This window comes from Aptenodytes forsteri, unplaced genomic scaffold (assembly GCF_000699145.1).
Source record: "Aptenodytes forsteri isolate BGI_AS27 unplaced genomic scaffold, ASM69914v1 Scaffold8, whole genome shotgun sequence".
In the NCBI taxonomy this organism is placed as follows: Eukaryota; Metazoa; Chordata; class Aves; order Sphenisciformes; family Spheniscidae; genus Aptenodytes; species Aptenodytes forsteri.
The window spans coordinates 12,424,148-12,443,372 of NW_008796218.1; the positions used below are offsets into that span (position 1 = coordinate 12,424,148).

At 36.4% G+C, this 19,225-nt stretch overlaps 1 protein-coding gene across 1 annotated transcript in view; it reads left to right on the forward strand.

Annotated features, from left to right (window-relative positions):
* The window catches only part of KIF18A (kinesin family member 18A), a 44,553-nt gene that overhangs the window by 7,564 nt on the left and 17,764 nt on the right, over positions 1–19,225 (forward strand). The window contains exons 5-12 of the mRNA XM_009288864.1: positions 1,436–1,633; positions 4,002–4,178; positions 5,098–5,172; positions 5,497–5,606; positions 10,478–10,640; positions 14,712–14,876; positions 16,018–16,139; positions 17,514–17,752. Coding sequence (XP_009287139.1) covers positions 1,436–1,633; positions 4,002–4,178; positions 5,098–5,172; positions 5,497–5,606; positions 10,478–10,640; positions 14,712–14,876; positions 16,018–16,139; positions 17,514–17,752 — 1,249 coding nt within the window. The remainder of the gene's footprint in view (positions 1–1,435; positions 1,634–4,001; positions 4,179–5,097; positions 5,173–5,496; positions 5,607–10,477; positions 10,641–14,711; positions 14,877–16,017; positions 16,140–17,513; positions 17,753–19,225) is intronic.

Sequence of the window (19,225 nt, forward strand, 5' to 3'; positions counted from 1 at the left end):
ATATTGTACTAGAAATAGTACAAGAGGACATACTTGTATTGTTTGATATAGAAACATGTCTACTTGGTATAGACATACCTTTTGTGGCAAGTCATGAGAATTTCATTAACTCCCAATACTTGTCAATTTTTTTCTGTTACAAATTGCTGGGAAGACTTCGTTTCTCATGCACTAAGCTTAAAGCTACAGAACTGGTGAGATATTGTCTTTATTAGTCAATCACCTTTATGTGTAGGGCAACTCTTTCCCAATTCACTGTCTAAAAGTGCGTTCATGAAAGTGTCAGTAACCATTAACCTTACAGATGGCAAGGCACTCAGCACAAAAGAAGTTATAGAGAATCCTGAAAAAGTAAAAGCCATCTAAGGATAACTGTAATTCTTCTTATTGACTGTATAATTGTGCTTTGCCTACTTCCTCAAAGTAGGAAGCAAAAGCATTTAGTTCCTTGTATATCTCCTGTACTGTGAACATTTCAGGAAAGAAGGGATGAGGGGGGCAGCAAGTGGCCTCAGGGGTCACAGCTTTCCAGAAGACCCTGGAGTAGTATGTGTTTTCACAGCAGTAAATGAGTATTGTTTTCCTATTAATGGTAGTTACAGTTAAGTCTAAATCACTGAAAGTCCAGCCTTTTTCCTGGTTTATCCCAATATATATATCTTTATGGCATACTCTTAAAGGTGCCTTTGAAAAATGAACACCTTTTTCAGTTTAAAGTGCAATAGTGCGGTATACATCTTGAGTGTGGAAGAATCAAGAGTGATTTTAGCTATAAAATTCATTTGAAGCTCACCAATCTTTGCCACTGTGCCCCAGCCAGCCCTGTTGCTTGCTTAATCCTCTGCCGCAGGATGGGCGAGAGAATCAAAAGGGCAAAAGCGAGAGGGAGAGGGAAATGCCTTGTGGTTCACTTCATAAGTGAAGGGAGTGGGGGGAAGCAGTCACTTGCCACGGGCAGACTGATGCCCAGCTAGTCTTCAAGCCATGGCTACTTTGGAGAAACTTTTGGTCAGTTAGAGTCAGCTGTCCTCTTGCTCACCACAGTACAACCGCTGTTCAGCAAAAGCTAAACGTTGGTGTGCTATCAGCACTGTTTGGGTCACAAATCTGAAAGCCCCATACGGGCTGCTATGCAGAAAATTAACTCCATCCCAGCCAAAGCCAGTGCAACCACACTCTGCTTCTTTTTCCCTACTAATACCTGAAGCAGGTGAGTTTAAGAGGTAAGTGTCAGAAATGGATTTACTATTTTCCATTAGGCCAAATTGCCTGTTGGTGTTAGATACATACTGAAAGGTTTAACTTGGATTCCGAGAAGAGTTCCAGTAAGAATTTCTGAAAACAGTTGTTACACTGTAAATTTAGCTTACTGCTTAGAGTAACAACAGACTGGTTAGTAGTTACTTTTTAACTATTTTCTTTTTTTTTTTTTTAGATTTATCTAAGGCAGCAAGATAAAACAGCTAGTATTAATCAAAATGTTCGCATCGCCAAAATGTCTCTCATTGACCTGGCAGGATCTGAACGTGCCAGCGCGACAAATGCCAAGGGGGCTCGTTTTAGAGAAGGAACAAATATTAACCGTTCCCTGCTAGCTCTTGGAAATGTCATTAATGCCTTGGCAAATCCAAAGGTATGTGCTGCTTTCCCATGCAATCTTCACCTCCTAGTGTTGTGAAAACATTTTTTAAAATGGTAAGTATTAAATGCGGCACTACCTCTTTATAGCATATCTGGTTTGACTCTTACTGTATCTTGGAAACTTATTCCTGGGATATCCTAATGGAATATATTAAAAAACATATACTTAAGGTATATGTACAGTCGTTCTAATTTTAAAAAAAAAAGTCTCAACTTTGGGGAGAGCAAAGAAAAAAAAAAAATTGCCTTAGCTTTTCAATTGCTGAATCATCTGATACAACTTCTTTTGCCACGCTAGCACCAGTGCTGAAATTAACTTCTACTTGAAAGAGAAACAACCTTTTTTTTAAGTATCCTTACGTATTTCACTTCTGCTGATACTGATGTTGGAACCAGCATCCCTTTGACTGCCTTAAGGGGAAGGCTTACTTAAATGAACTACAGGGTGTTTTTTGTCTGTGTAAGAATATTGGAGGAAAACGTCTTGGGTTTTGTTGCTTACACTCAGAATAGGAATGCTAAGGCTTTAAACAGTTTTAACTGCTTTTGATTTTGCCTTGTTATAGGCTAGTCATAGAGGTGAATAAGTTTTGTTTCTGTCTTACAATCAGGAAGCCTAGTATTCGTATAGTTTTAATTAGAAAGGTTCTCGCTCCCCAGTTATATGTACGCTGCTCCTGGTCTTACACTGCCCCTGCATATTAACAAAAAACATTTTTTTCAGCATTAATGAAGTATTTTTTTATGGTTTGGTCATTTAATAAAACATAGATGCTTTTTCATTTCCTGCAACAACTAAAATTATAATACCAGAGCTCACGTATAGACCACCGAAAACAATGGTCTTCCTATGATATTCCTTGTAAACTCTTCTTGCTGCCTACAGAGTGAGAAAGGGCATTCTGGCTGTGGGTGATAGGGGGAGTCAATATCCTACACAGATTCTGTCTGTAGTGCTGTAGATAGCTACTTCAGTATCTTATTATGTGGTCTAGCAAAATTCCTGTTTACCAATTTGTTTAAAGAATATTTAATATCTTTTAAGGTAACTCCAGGGTATCCATTATTCACTTCTGGAATATAACCCTGCTAAAGCCTGAAGTCCAGGAAAGATCTCATTGAGTAATGAGATTATGTTGTTGATGCTTCTCACATCATTTTCCTTTAAGGCTTTCTTATGGGTTTCCACCATCATCTCTGTGATAGCTGAATGAAAGACAGTCCCGATGGGAAAGAATTCTCAAAAATTATATGCAGCTACCTAAGAATAGTGTCAAAGCTGAATGTACCTGCTTTTCTTACCCACCTTTTTCAAAATCAAGTATATATAGAGAAGCTTGCATGAGTAAATAAATAGCCTGACAAGGACAAAGATTTTTCCAGAGGTTTATGCCCTTTAATCTTAGGGGAGAAGGCTTTTATAGGAGAAAACAACACCTATCCAAAGTTGTTCTTTTGTGCTGTTCCACACACACCCCCGCACCCTGCTCACAGTAGTGAATTAGTCTCCTGATCTGGCTCACCAGCTCAAGGGAAGGAGTGGGGACAGTTATGTGGGAGAATGACAAAACCGCCTGAACTTTTGCCAAAGCCAAGTCCATTGCCTACAGCTACAGGCTTTTTGTCTTTCTGGTCAGCTAGCAATTTTCCCCTTCAAATATGCCAGGGAAAAATGATTAGAGCTTTTAATTCCTTTCCTGGTGCCACACATTCTTATCACCATCATGTTGGAGCGGGAGGCAGAATTTAGAATCTGTACCATTGACATAAGTAAAATTCTTTGTGTTGACTTATTTGATGTGTGATTGGGGTCCTAGCGACCTAACTTTGTACTGTGAGATGAAGGTTCTGTATATGTGATTGAAAAAAGCTTCACAAAGCAGACTTTGGGTTGCCTGGAAAGGTTGTGGAGTCTCCATCCTTGGAGATATTGAAAACCCAGCTGGCCATAGTCATTGGCAGCTTCTTCTAGCTGACCCTGCTTTGAGCAGAGGGATTGGATTAGATGGGTCTTGAGAGGTGCTTCCCAACCTCAATTATTCTGTGAACTGAAAGTAGTTTAATGTAGTCTACCTTTTCTGTTATTTGCCCACAACACAAAAATAGTTGTTACGTATCCGGAGATCAGAAAGTAACCTGGCTAATACATGTGTTATAAAGGTATTGAACAGTTCCAAGAGTTTTAACGCCATTTGTGATGTGTATGTAATTTTGAGGAGAATTACTTATGTCAAAGAAAAGTTCCAAGGCTGTTTGTTGTGTTTTGTGGCATTGTTGAAATTCTAAGCAGACTTTTAGGCAGGTGAATATTTAAAGTGCAGTTGACTAATCCATAAACATGCATGTAACTCTCTTTCTAGAGCAAGAAACAGCACATTCCTTACCGAAACAGTAAGCTTACTCGTTTATTGAAAGATTCTCTTGGAGGAAATTGCCGAACAATAATGATAGCTGCTGTTAGTCCATCTTCTATGTTCTATGACGATACATATAATACTCTTAAGTATGCAAACCGAGCAAAGGATATCAAGTCTTCTGTGAGTATGTTGGTATTTACTGATCTTTTGTGAAAGTATAATAATACAGTATTAAGAGAAGGAGAGCTATTTCTTTTAGAAGATTATAATTTCCTTCATTTTGTCTCAATTTTGTTCAGTTACCTCTCCTTTCTTATGGTCAACTCTTCATCATCTGAGTGATAGATGTAGTAGATACAGAAGCAGTACAGCTGACTAGTTCTGGCCTAAAAGCAACGTAGCTTCATTAATGGGATTATGCTGCCAGTTTGAAAGGGTTTGTTTTGTGAGCCTCAAATTTTGAAATAATATTCAGCTGGTAGAATTCACAGCTAGTTTCAGTATCTTACTATTACATTCTCAGAGAACTGTAAAGCATAGTAAAGAAATGTCTGAGCAGTTGTACAAGAGCCAGTCCAGGTTTGTTACAGGTAGAATTCATCTGGAGCCAAGAAACTCGATGAGTTTATATTGATAAATGAAAAGCTACTGGGGTGTCCTGTCTTCTGCTCTCTATTATCCAGATTATTCTGATTTTTTTTCATAATCCTTTGTATCGTAGCTTCTAATATATTTTATGTAATATGGGGTTGACTGTAGTTTCCATTTGTTGCATACTTAGATAGTTTTTATAACAAAATGCACAAGATATACTTTAAATAGTAAAACTAGTCTGAATAAATGCAAAATGTGCTTGCACATGTAAATGTAATCTTTTTTTATTGCTCTGTTGAGGGCAATGACATGGCCATGAGTATGCAACAGATTATTGCAAAAGCTGAGAGTCATACTTCCATTGTGCAAGTCAGGATTGTATTAATCCCTTTCCTCATAATATAGTGCAAGTGTAATTATCTAGTACTTATACACAGTGTATTTATTATGCAGGAAAACGTGAAGGACCCTTCTTAAATTCTAACTTGTTTTTTTTCTTTAACAGTTGAAGACCAATGTTGTTAGTTTGGACAGTCACATAAGCCAGTATGTTAAAATTTGCAATGAACAAAAGGAAGAGGTATGTCAAAATCTGTTGTTAAAGGTTTGAAAGATTAATTATTATAACTTTGAATTACATAAGCCAGTATGTTAAAATTTGCAACAATGAACAAGAAGAGGTATGTCAAAATCTGTTGTTAAAAAAAATGGATTGAACCTATAAGGCAATATTGTCCTAATTCTCTTATCTCTTATTTTGAAGTAAGAAAGATGTTTTATATTCTAAGGGGAATATCACCTACTGCCATTTGTAAAGCTTTTCAAGACATAAGCACAGAATCATGGGTTTAAAAAAAAAACCAGAAAACTATATTCCAACTAAAAGGTACCTTTTTTGTTTTAGATCCTAATGTTGAAAGAGAAACTGAGAGAATATGAAGAAAAGCAAGCAAGCATTCCTGAAAATCGTAGTGCAGCAGTACTTTCAAACAACCAGCAAGTGGAAATACAAAGGTAAATTAATCATGTTACGATCTTGCTTCAAAACAAAACAAATATTGTGTACTTGAGGAAGTATCCTGATATTAACCTTCTAGGCAAATTATTCAATAAAACACTGCAAGATAACCACGTACTCTGATCCTCAAGCAGCTGATGTAACTCACTGACATCACAATTTAGATCACTGGTGAAGGTCTTGCATCTATGGTTACTTTCTTATGAAGTATTTACTAAACTGACAGAAGTGCAGCAATGTCAGTATTCTGTGGATTATATTTATTCCTATCAAATTTTCATTAGAACTGCTGATATCAAGAGTATTTATTTATGATAGGGAATTGAATCTTACTAAAAGTTATGAGCTTCATCAGTGCGCATGTGGCTTTTAAAATGCTTATGTGCAGGTTTTTTTAAAGCTTATCAATAGCTTCATTATTGGAATGAAGATATTTCATGGGAAAGTTGGGTATTTATGTCCCAAGGCTACCAATGTTATTCTGTACTAACGTGCAGATGGAATTCTACCATTAATAACACAAAAGATTTTAGGACAAGTGTTCTCCTAGGAAGCTCCAGAACTTTATACAGCTAAGAAGTTCTTTCTACTACCAAAAGCTAAAGATTTTGGAGAAAAATAACAACCGTCTTTAATCTTGGTTGTTTAAAGTACCATATTGTAACATAGGTTTTTAGAAAAACTAAAACATGTAAATTTTATAGATTTCTTATCCTATTTTGAGCCAATATTTAGCAAATTGCTATGAATTGATTTTAAGTCACCTTGACTTTTCAGATCTGATTTCTATTGTTATTCTTGTGTTATTGGAAGGATCCCCACGTGAAAGCATTATGTCTCAAAAACTGAGTGCGTGTGTGTGTGTACATATATATGTATACATATGTACGCACACACATACAGTGGCAGATAAAAATGAAATGGTGATTGTGAAAGGTTTAGTAGCAAAAATATTCAGTGCAAATCTGTATTTGTGGGAGGTACAGGGCTGGGATAGGGTCATTCACTAAGGTGTTATCAGGAAGAACACTGAAAAGTTGGTGAAAGTCCAGTGATGAAAAATAACTGCCAACCATACAATCAACTAAAAATTCATCAAATAAAAATGCAGTAAAAAACCCAAGCAAACAAACAAAACAACTAAATAGCCAAACAACTAGTCTGTATGTGGGCTGAACAGTAACCTAAAGATGGAAAAATAATGATAAATGTAACTAAATAGAGTGGTGTTATATTTGAGTGTTATGTAATAAAGAAATACAATATAGTTAAGAAAGGGGGGAAAAGTTGACCATAATAGCAACAAAAGCTTCCTGATCAATCTGTCTATGGAACAGTCTTACTTGGAGGATGATAGAAGTCCATCTCACAGGACTTTTAAAACTAGGCAGAGTCCTTTAATAACAGAAAAAAATTGTTTTTCTGGTAGGAAGCTTATCTTCAAACCCCAAAAATGTGAAAATGTCTTACAAGTAAGAGAAAGTTACTATAATTTTAAAGTTGTATTATCAATAAATTGGTCAAGATCTAGACTTTTAAAATCAAGATGATATGTTTTGGGGAGAGGGACAGTAGAATATTTAGAAGGCTCTTTTTTAATAATTCTAGGAACATGTTACCAAATAGAAATTGACTGTCGCTTGCATTATACAAAACCTCCAAAACTATACTCTATGTTCTAATGGTAGTGTTTCGCCTCACAGTCCAGTGTGGTTGTTTTAGTAATCGGCGGGAGGGGGATGGGGGTTGGAAATAACACGCACGTGGCGGGAAGGAGCATATGAATGCTAGCTTTCAGTAAAGCTACTTAACAGGTCATTTTTGCGGGTAGGCAGAATGTAGTTCACATAAATGACAGCAGCTGCTGCTACCGCTGGCAGATACTACTTCAGTAGTATCCTTCCTGCAAGGTTTAAGAGAGGCAAGAACTTGAAGTTCTTTCCACGAAGAGTTTAATTTATGTTTGTAGGTTCCTTACTTTCTATTGCTTTTGTATTTCTTGGTCTCTTTTTCTTCTTGGTGATGTTCCTGTCTATCTTCTCTGCTGTGACAGTCTCTCATGAGAGCACACAAAATGTGACAAAATAAACATGTGATGTTTGAATTTGTTGCAGAAGTCAATCTATTCCATAAGAAGGTTAGGTTTTGGTGTGAAAATCTTTCTGGATCTGTCTCTGCATATCTCATCACATATTTCTGAGAATTATTTGCCTAGGTTTACTCAGTTAACTTTTTTTTACTGGCCCTTTGAATGTGGTATTTAACCTGGAAAAACTTCTGAGGTAAAAGTAAAAACCCATTCAAAGCAAAATGCTCTCTAACTGAGGTTCATTTTACTGGCATTCCAGAGGTTTCAGTAAACCTCTAATTCAGGTTATTTAAATTTAATTTTCAAAAGAAGTGTAGGTTTCTAAGTCATGTTGATAGTTCTGACAGTTTTCCTGCATGTTTTTGCACTCTAAGTCTTTAAGGTTAATTTAATTTCCTGTGATTTGCCCTTTATTTCATTCTATGTGTCTGGGAAGAATCAGTCAAGGGCAAGGTCCCTAAAATGTCTTTTCAAAATGCTGGACATATTCTATGCCAAGATTTGTTGGTCAAAGAACGTTTGGGTTTTAATGTTCTGGAATATCCATAGGGACACATGTAAGCCTATCCCATTCCCTCAAGATATCAGCAATAAAGTGGATGTTGCATTCTCTTCTTCCTCATGAAGAACCTGTCAGGTTCATCCTACTGATGGTGTGGGTGATGAGTTGATTTCCCCCACATTCATTTACAGGTTTTCAAGGTATTCTGCTGTCTTCTCCCTTCCGTTTGGGACAGGGTAGAGAGCCTTATCCACAGTCTTGTGTTTCATTCCATCTACCTATGGCTTTTGCTTCACTGTTATCTGGAAGAGATTCACTGATTACACCACTTGCTTCTTGAAACCCAAAGGTCGTTCCTGCTCCCTCTGTTGTCTAAACCTTGGAGATGCATTGTCTGCCATCGCTTTGAGTCTTGAGCTTGTTGAGATAGACAGTGGACACTGGCTTTGGAACTACCGCTGACAGCTCCATGAGCTCTTTGAGACTAGGTAGTCCAGAAGAGTCCATACCCTGGATTTGCCTACAGGATTACTTTGTCATTTTTAAGTGAAGAAGAGAGGGTAAAGTTAACTCCGTAAGAATAGAAGTGTGTTTACTGAAAGAGTGAATCCAGCTCAAGGCAGGAGCTTTGCAAAGACTTCTATACTTGATGCTATATTTGGGACACTGATGATTATAAGTACACAAAGGGTTGATTTACTGGTAATAGTTCTTCACAGTGACTGTACATAGAATCAGAATCTGCAGCCTCTCTTAAATTATGCCCAGGGCTTTACTGTGAGGGAAATTGAGAGAGAGGATTCACCTTCATTTCTTATTGCTGTGTTTCCCAGGCAGCTGGGAGGAACCATGTTTCTATGGATACTATGGAGGAAAAAAATTCTCCAACCAGTTGTGCAGTAGATAGTATAATAGTGCAGATTATGTAGATAGTAACAGTGTAGGGTAAGAACTCTGATACTCTGCAGCTGACTATTTCATTCCTTAAAGAAATATTATTTCTAAATTTTGTGTGTGTGTTAGTACACGTTTTTACCTAGATATGATAGCATTCTCTGGACACTTTGAGGCAAAACTGAATTTCTAAAACTGTAGAGAAGAATTCTTTTGTTAATTCTGTTTGTTTTTCAAATTAGAGTAATAAGACACTAGAATAAAAGACTCGGAGTTATTCAGACTTTAGACTATGAAATGGAATTGCTACTTCTGAAACACACTGGCAAGAAGTCAACTACATGGCAAGAATGTCTCTTCAACTTGCTCTCTGGTTGAACCTATGTGTTATTTTATAGTATTTCTACGGTATTTAATTTTATGATCTTTTATACTAAATACTGTATAACGACCTCAAATGTTGCATGTCTTTAGAACATTTGCATGTTAAACTGTGCCTTTATTCTTATGTAAAGTTCTAACAAGTCAATAGGATGTTATCAAATAGCTTGTATACAAGGTTGGTCATTATCAAGATATATGGTATCTTTTGGGCTATTCTGTTCTGCGTTTTCAGTATTCAAGAGTGAAGTGAAAAAGTACCGCCACTGAAACTTATATTGCAACACTAGTAATGCTTCCAGGCTTTCTCCTTTGCCTTGTTATTCCGATTTGCGTTTCAGACTAGGGATAAGCAGATTTTGAGGCCATTTAAACATTTGTCTCCTTGGAATAACTCTCAAATACCTTCTATTACTAGTTTGTGTTTTCCCCCTATTAGCCTAGTATGCGTTAAAACATGATGCATGTTCTGATTTTTGTTGTCCATTAGTGATCAAAATGGTACAACAGTACTTCAGAGAAAGTGAGCAACTGAAGACTCTTTTGTGGTTTTCCTTTTTTGAGAGATAGCTAGCAGGTTTTTTGAAGGAGACCTTGTGTGTCTATGGCAACAGTAATCTAATCTGTTTAATAAATTGGTATAAGAAATAGAGAACATAGGTATGTAGTATCTTTCGGAGGTAGAGATAAGACTTATGTGAAGAAGTTCCAGATGTCTCTTTTGAATCCCAGTGTCATCTTCATAAATACAGCAAGGTTTCCTTTTAGTGACCCCTTCAAAATCTCACATTCTGTTTCCAGTTCGAGTACATAAAATCTTTACTGATGTCCTGACGCTTTATTTAGTGCTCATCTATAACAGGCTTTACTTTTTTCCTCTTAATTTTTTTATATTTATTTTATTAACTTGGAATTGAAATTCCCCTTGTAAAGGAGACAGTCGTAAAAAAGTGTCTTCCGTAAGTAATCCATTATTTATTCTTATCCTTTGGTTCTAATAGATACAAAGAAATCCTTAAAAATGTGTTCACAAACCGCGAGGAAATCAGAAAAGAATACCTCAAGTTGGAAATGCAACTGAAAGAAAACGCACTGAAGACACATTACCAGAAACAATGTCATGAACAAATTCAACTGATGTGCTCTGAAGAAAGAGTAGAAAAGGTGAGTTTTCTATAATGTAATACAAGGTATCATCTCTCTTCATTTTGCTATACTAATGTACGAATTTTGCTTAAGTAATTATATAATTAGTTAATGCTTAAATATTTAATTAAAATGGGACACCCTGATTATCACCCAGATAACATTTTCTGACATAAATACCAAAAAAGTAGTAGTAATGCCAGGTGTGCTATTTTTTTCCACACTGCACAGAAAACTGTTGATGTGCTTATTGCTGCTAATTGTGAAAACTTTTCAACTTGTCCTTATGTAGGCTTGATTGTTATAGTTACTTAAGACCTGACTAGGCTTCGGAGCTAGCCTAGTCACGGTGCTCTTGTCCAAAACCAGAGCATGTTAATGTATGTATGGTACAGCCGTTGAAGCTGTTACCAAGCTGGGAAATCCATTTGTGTTTCATAAGGAAAGGCACGGACCTTGTGCTAAACAAGACGGATTCCTATCATAGATGTTTTCAGTTGTCACCAGGAAAATGTTTGGATAGCTGCTTAAGGACAGTGTCATGTGAATTGAAATAATTACATTTAATTGCCTTGAATTTTAAGAGAAGAATTTGGGGGCTAAGTATGAACAATTGCTGTTGTGCAGCATTAAATGCTTGTGTCTTTCTAGAAGAATTAAAATATAAATAAGTAAGCATCGTTAGACAGTATCTTAATTTTTCTGATAAAAGTCAGCTTAAAGAAATATATGTTTTATATAGTTATGAAGTGGAGGGTGGGGCTGATTTTGCTTAGTCACAGTAACAATCTGTATTTGGCCGAAAATGATAGTTTACCATATGACTATTTTTTTCCCCCAGTGATTCACATGAAATTTGGTCCTTAGATAAATGTCAAAGTGAAAATATATCACACGTTTTTGCTTGTCATTAATGAAGATATTTCAAGTGACTAATGTTTTCTAGAATTCTCTTTTACGCCGTAGAAACTCCAAAGTAATATTTTTCTATCTGTGCCATACTTTTAAATGCTACTTACAATGGAGCATAGCTATAGCTCTGTTCATAATGAGGATTTATACCTTCATACACTCTATTTCATATGAATGTTTTTTATGAGCTGATTTAACTTTTATTTTGAGTGTTAGCAGTGCTGCACTCAAATGTTGGGTTTTGCCATTAGTTAACTTATAGATGTGATTTACTAAGGGTCAAGAGTCACTGTCCTGTAAGTACTCTTGCTATTTATTAGCAAGAGTAAGTCACTGTAATGGTAAAATTAAATGTCCTTTTGCAACTACTTTGGAGCAAATTGGATTTTATTTTGGAATCCAGTCATTTGATTACCAAAGTGACTGCTCGTGTTTCCCTTGTGCATTATAATGCTTCTGTTCTTCCTTGTATTTTTACACATTTGCTGTTTTCCTAAATGCTTCTGGGTATTCTCTCTGTAAAATACACGATTAGGCCACAGGGGTATTTCTGAAATATTAATTTTTAAGGAAAAAGTTTTACTTATAAAGTATTCTCTCATTTTACACTTAATTGTCCGTGCTCAGTAACTAGATATAATAACAATTTTAGGTAAGTTAACACGAAGCAAATGATATCGTATCTATACTTGAACAACGCCAGTTTGAACACTTTAATTCAAAACAATAATTTCAGAAAGAAGGAAAGAAAACTTAGGTATGAGTTTATGTTACTTAATCTCTGTTCTTACAAATGCTTTCTTGTTGCAAAAATTCTGTCATGGTTTATCTTGTGAAATTCAGTCCATCCTGGTCCAGTAATAAATCATTTCCACTTTCCACATAACTGCCCCTGTTTCCAGCTTTTTTAGAACTTGGAAGCTGCCCATTTAAAGGGCCTGTTTACGTCCTCCTGCCTAATGCCCATTCTCTACTTGTTACCTTTATTTCTGCATCTGTGTTGTTTTCCTGTTGCATACTAGTTATCGGCTACAGCAGTGTTAGCCAGAAAACCTTTGTGCCAATAGGAGAACATGTATAGAGCATTCCTCTTTGTATGGAAACATAAAAAGTTAGTATGTGCCACTGTGTTATAGTTACTTTTAACTATCTTGCTGAGTTTGAGGAAGTCTACTCCGTTTTGACCTATTTTATCTTGAAGGTTTCTGCATCAGCCATGGAATCTGTTTTACAATTTTTTTTATTTTTGAAGACATGGCAAAAAAATTGCTGGTACTTTGATAGGCTTTAAAGAAAGTATATTAGATTTAAAATCACTTCTCCATTTCTGATTGCCACTTTAATATTTTTTTTTTTTACTGTCTGGTAAAGGAGCATATTCCTGGAAAGCAGTCAGTCTCTCTTGGTTTCAGTTTTTCTGCTTACTGCAATTGCCCATGCTGGATCCAAAAATGCTTGTTGAATGTGTCCCAGTTCTTCAGCCCGGGAGGGGCTGTTTCTTCTGTATCTCTTGTGATTTTTTTTTTTTTTCAGTTACAAAACAGAGTAGCAACCAAGTATCTTGCCTGGGACTACATGTGTTCCAGAGGTTGTGTACAGCTAGCATACCTAACCGTATTTTTTCTGATGTAGCACATCGATGTAACATGTCCTTTCTTCCTGGGAACCTATGGGATGGGTGGGACTTTGTCAATACCACCTTCAATCCTAATATCTCTCCCTGCACTATGTAAAAGCTGAAGTATGCAAAACAGTGCGTTTGGATTTCTCTGCTTCAGCAGTCCTGAAAGCTCTCCCCTAGTCTCGCTGGTCAGAGGGCACCAGTGGTCATTGTGAGCTTTAATCTGACAGTTAACTCTTACTCCTGGTACTTTCCCGAAGGAGCTGGTCCTTTACAAAGTGACTTTGTCTCCTCTGGATCCTCTGTCATCTTAGCAAATAAGACAGTCTAAAGAGAAAGCAAAGTGAAATTCTGGCCAGAATCTAGTCTTTGACCTGGTAAGATGCCTGGAGTACACATGCAGTTCAGGTGTCTTTACCATGCTGGTTCCATGTTCTGCACACCGTGTGTTGAAGTAAGCATTTTGAAAAGTCAGCTTAAGAAATGCAATCTGCATCTTTCCACGTACTGTTCCTGTTTTCTACAGTATGTTCAGAAGGGCACCAGTTAGAGTAATTTCTGCTCTGTGCAACATTAGGGAGGTATATTTGGAGTTTCTTATGACACTTTATAATGGAACTAATTTGGCCTGCTATTCTAAATATGTAGATTTATTCTAATTGATGAAGTTTTCATTTAGAGTGTTAATTTTGGAACGTATGGATGTAGAGATTTAGGTTACATAATTTTTAAAAACTAACTGGGTTCTGTATGTTTGAGTGTAGCTATATACTTCAAATGTTTGTGGGTTTTTTGTTGTTTTGGTTTTTTTTAACTGAAGTTTAGGCGTAGCTGAACTCTGTGAACTCTATCCGAAGTTAATGTGCTCTATGACTAGTTGAGTTAGTGACCTAATTTTTAAAGTATACTGCAAACTATAGTTGTCCTCTGAATAAAAAGAGTCTCCTTTGCCTTGTTAGGACACTACCTCATTCATATCCAGCTTGCTGTTGCTGGTTTTGTGCCTTTTTGTTGTCAGATTTCAGAGAAGCATCAGAAGAATTTTGATGATTGAAGAAAGAGGGTCTTCCTTTTGCCAAATACTTTATCCTTTAGTGGGCTTTTTCTAGGACATACTGCATTAGGAAAACAAAGATAAAATTCCTTCTTCATGTTCATGCTTGAGTTACTAGAAACTATTAGGTTATGTTCTATCTAGAAGTGTGTTTGTCGGTGCACGTGTAGTTTTTCCAGTCTTTCCAACTTAAGATAATTATGGCCTAGAATGGAAATTGATCAAATCCAATGTATTATCCTTTAAAAGAATAATCAATCAAATGACTGTATTCTCTGTTATAAGGGCTTCCAGGAAAAAAAATTTGAAAATGTTTTAATGTAATTAATTCAGTAATGCCCGTAAGGAGAATGTGCTACTACACTTTTATTAAACTGGTCAAAAATGCAAAGTGTCTGATATGCTCAGTTGGGTATAAAAGTATGGAAAAAATCTTTTTTTTTAATATAGAGAGGTTTGTGAACATGATTTAAAAGTTTTCCCCTTAAATGCTGATTTTTAGGCCACTTGCAAGCGGGATCAAAGGCTTGCAATGCTTAGAACCCACCGTGTACACATGCAGAAAAAGAAAGAAGAGGAGGTTGAACATTTTGAGGAAAATACCAATTGGCTGCATCGTGTTGAAAATGAAATGCGCCTCCTGGGTCAAGATGGGTGTATTCCAAAGGTAAAATGCCTTTCACTTCAAGGGCGGATTTCATGCACTGTAGGCAACATCTGACTATAGTTAAGAATAGATTTTTTTTTTTTCCTTCATCTTGCTTCTACTCAGGAGTTCTGCTTTAATTCTTTTAGGCCGGTTTCAAATTCTAGTGTTAGCTGTTTTTGTTCTTCTGCCCTAAAAGTACTTCATTGTTTATGCAAGTATTCCTTGTTCATGAAAGTATACAATTACATACAAAAGTGCATGCTAAAGGGAAATAAGTATGACATGGTTAACAGTTCAGATGGCTGCCAGAGTTGATCCTGCTCCTGGCCATACAATTCTATTCTTGCCTTTACGGTAGCTCCTGATGCTCGTCTAACCATGTGACAACCTAATTCTTAGCCTGGCCAAAAAACCTTTCTTTTTTGGAGGAGTGGGAAGGGGGCAAGAAGTGGGAAGTTGTGTTCTCTGCCAAGTTTTAGCAAGTAGAGTCAGCTCAGTGCAGCCTCAGACAAGCACCAGAGCTGGCAGAAGGGAAGGGATGAAGGTCTGTGCAGGAAGAAGAAGAGGAAAAGGAAGGCGGGGGGTTGTTCCTCCTTGCCTTTTAGTTTCATCTGGCAATTGGAGTGGCTTAAATGATAGTGTAATGAGCACTTATGTGACTCGTATAACCAAATATATTTCAATACCTGTATTTTTATTGGGAAGACTAAAATTTGTTGATCTGTTAAAAAGAAATGAACTTTAAGGTATTTCAAATGAGATACTGCCATCTCAGGGGGATGACTGAATACAGTGAAGACTTGTCCTAGACAATGTCACTGAAATTCAAATGTGGAGCAAGTGCACAGGAAAAGAGGCAAGCATATTTTTGGGCATGCATAGATAAGCATATATGTGTGCCTGTTAGATTCTTGATACTAATTACAGCATACCCACTTTTGGTCAAGGGAAATCTACAAGGCAATATTTATGCATGTAAATAAGAATCAAACAATTCATACTTTTCTACCATAAAAAATTATTATTATAATAATATAGATGCACTCCACCTTTACTTTTCAATAAAAGATGAATTAATATTATTTTTAGTTCAAATTTTAGTTTCTTACTTTCAGTTTGATGTCCAGTTGTTTGGTTTTTTTCTTGCTAATTTCCCAAGGAACTCCGTAAAGATCTGCAGTGTTGCCATTTAAACCTAGAAGTTAAGGACCTGAAAGCCCAGATTGACCACATGTTATCTCTGGTGTCCCTTCAAGATCAGCATTATAAGCAGACAGAAAAGTAAGTATGGTTTCATAGCAGGCCTGATAAGACTTCTATTCTGACATTTGTAACTTCAGAAGACATACCTGTAGAATTTAGTTTTAGTAGAAACAGAAGCAAGATTGTTCTCAAACTTTTTTTCTAGGTTAGAGTTGTGTTTTCTTAAGCAAAAAGATATGTAAAATAATAATCACTTCATATTGGTCTGTATCCACCATTGTTTAACAGAAACTGCAGGGATACTCTAGCACTTCATATTTCTATTTAATTTTCTTCTTTGCATAGTTTTTAGCAATTGTTCACTAGATCATGGTGTCTTATCTTCCTCTTCTGTGTTGAATAGCAGTATTGATTTTTTTATAAATGTTTGTGTTCTCTTTTAATTCCTTGCACTGTAGCCATTAATTTACCTGTATTAAAAATTGTTACCATTAAACTCTTATATAGCTAGTCAGACTGAAAAAAGCTGAATTTGCAGGTAAGCGTCAGCTCTTTTTCTATTATCAGTCTCTTGAAAATGTTGGAGAGTAGCTTTCAGAGTGTGACATAAGGAATAGGAAGTAATTGCAAATCTGTTCAGTAAGTAAGTATATTGAATTTATAATTAAATCATTCCAAAATGAAATAACCAGCTTTTCTTCCCCCTTTGGAGAAAAGGCAGTTACCATAAACATTATAAAAACGAATACATAAACCTGCAAAACTGAAAGCAAAATTTTTAAAGCTATGTTGTTAGTAATTACAAAGTTGCTTCTTTGGGTTTTTATATACATATCCCTTTCCCTGTTGCTTGAACCTACTGTTTAGTCTTGCAACTGACTCCACAGTTAATTAATTCCTGTGTTCAGATAGAATTCCTAAACTTTTGTCGCTTTAATTTGGTTTGCAGTTGTGTGTGGATCTTAATGTATTCCATTCTTTAATTAAAGATCCTAGTATCTAAATTTATTTGAACTAGGCTTCTAATAAGGTTTTATACACATCTAATTAAGATGTGCTTGGTTTAAACCACATCATTTGGTTTATACTCTTCTTCTTTTATCTGATACGTAATTTTAGAAAGGCAGAACTCAATCAAGATATACTGACTGTATTTCTGTGGTGTTTGAGGGACTGAAGATCTTGGATACCAAGGAAAAAATATACTTAGTAAATGCTTAAAGTGAAATACAAGATTTTGCAAATGAGAAAAATCACTCTACTTAGTCATGAAAATTTCCTCTCAGTGTTATGGTATTCCCCAAAAATAAATTAAAATAAATTACACAGCAGAACTTGGGTGGGCGGAAGAAGGGCAAAAAAATCCCTTGTATTCCTAATAGTGGCAATGCTAGTAAGGATCAGATTAGTTGTGATTTAGTCATATTTGTCTCACCTCTTGTTGTTTTACAGAGTACTAAATACTTTGCTTCCAGTTCTTCGCAAGCAATACCTGACTTTGAAAGAAGCTGGGTTGACAAATAATTTAACTGAGACTGAATTTGGGGAGGTTGAGCAGCTGATTCAAAGACAAAAATCAGTAGTTTGGGCTGACCAGACTGAAGAAAATGAACAAAATCAAAAACATGAACTAGAATTGTCAGCTATGTTTGCATTCCCACAACTTGTGAACAGACCAAACACCCCATGCCGTAAGTATATAATTAATTTGTTCTCTGTTGAAAATACTTCTAAATGTCTCCTGCAAAAGCTATATGTCATCCATAAACACAGTGGATGCACCCTTCTCCAAATATTGAAGCCAAATGTAAAACCGAGCCTCAGACCCGCTTTCTATGAATTATATACCATTCTTAATTGGATATAGGAAATAAGTTTACTTTTTCAATGGCTAGACACGCTCTGCCAACAGATAATTCCCTTATTCCCTTGTTGTAACATACCCCATATATCAATGTTCCTAGATCCTGTGAGTGTTATTAACAATTCTGTTTGAATCTTTCACATGACATTGATGGAAAAGGCATCATAGTGTCAATAAGTATTACAATTCTGTTAGTGATTCAAAAAGTTAAGCAGCTACTACAGTTTTGCACAGTTTGAAATAATAGCCTTGAGGGGGATGAGATTTCTCGTTAATTACAGGCTGACCTGGAATCAAGTTAGTACAATATTTTATAAGTTTATTTTTCCAAGAATCAAAAGATTCACCGTTTCTACCATGGAATTGACTGCTTTGCTGTATCCTGATGGCCCCATTTCTTCCCCGTAATTCTATGTTCCAGTCAAACACTGGAACATGCTTCCTAGAGGGGTGGTCGACGCCCCAAGCCTGTCAGTGTTTAAGAGGAATTTGGACAATGCCCTTAATAACATGCTTTAACTTGGTCAGCCCTGAATTGGTCAGGCAGTTGGACTAGATGATCGTTGTAGATCCCTTCCAACTGAAATAGTCTGGTGTATTCTATTCTAGTCTAGTCTATATAGCTGTCTTTTCTTTAGCTGTAAAGTGAGTTGCCCTGGAGCGTAGCCTGGGTAAAAAAGGATGAAGAATCCTTACAGGAGGTGCTGTTCTGAGGGATGACAGGCAAAATCTCAGCCTGATAGTGCAAGCTGCTGTGGGCCAATGCTTGTATCTTGTGCTCTGGATAGGCAGCACTCAACACACTGGGGCTTTCTGATTACAGCTAATAATCCGTAACAATGAAAGACATCCATAGGTAACAAGGGAAAAGCAGATAAATAATACTTAAGCTTCTCAAAAGCTGGTAGTCACGGAAGAGCATTGACCCCTGGAGCACTGTGAAATTAGTTCCTTGCTTCCTTTAGCTTTTGTCCTCTACACAGCTCAACCTGGGGTTGAGAATTATTCTGCCAAAACCATTTATTATCTCTGTTCTCCTTAAGTGTGTATGTGATTTTTGGCATATGTTTGTATCACTGTTCATCATACCCAGATAGTTGATTCCCAGTATTTCACTGTCCTCAATGTAAAGGTCAGACTGTGAGGATGGGCTGGGTTTTGGGTTTTTTTTTTTTTGGGGGGGGGGAGGGTGGTGGTTAGGGGAGGTGGGGGGTTGATGTTGGCTTGGTTTTGGTTTGGAGGGTTTTTTTTTGGTGTGGGTTTGTTTTTTTGTTTTCTGAGAGGAGGAAAAGAAAGTTTG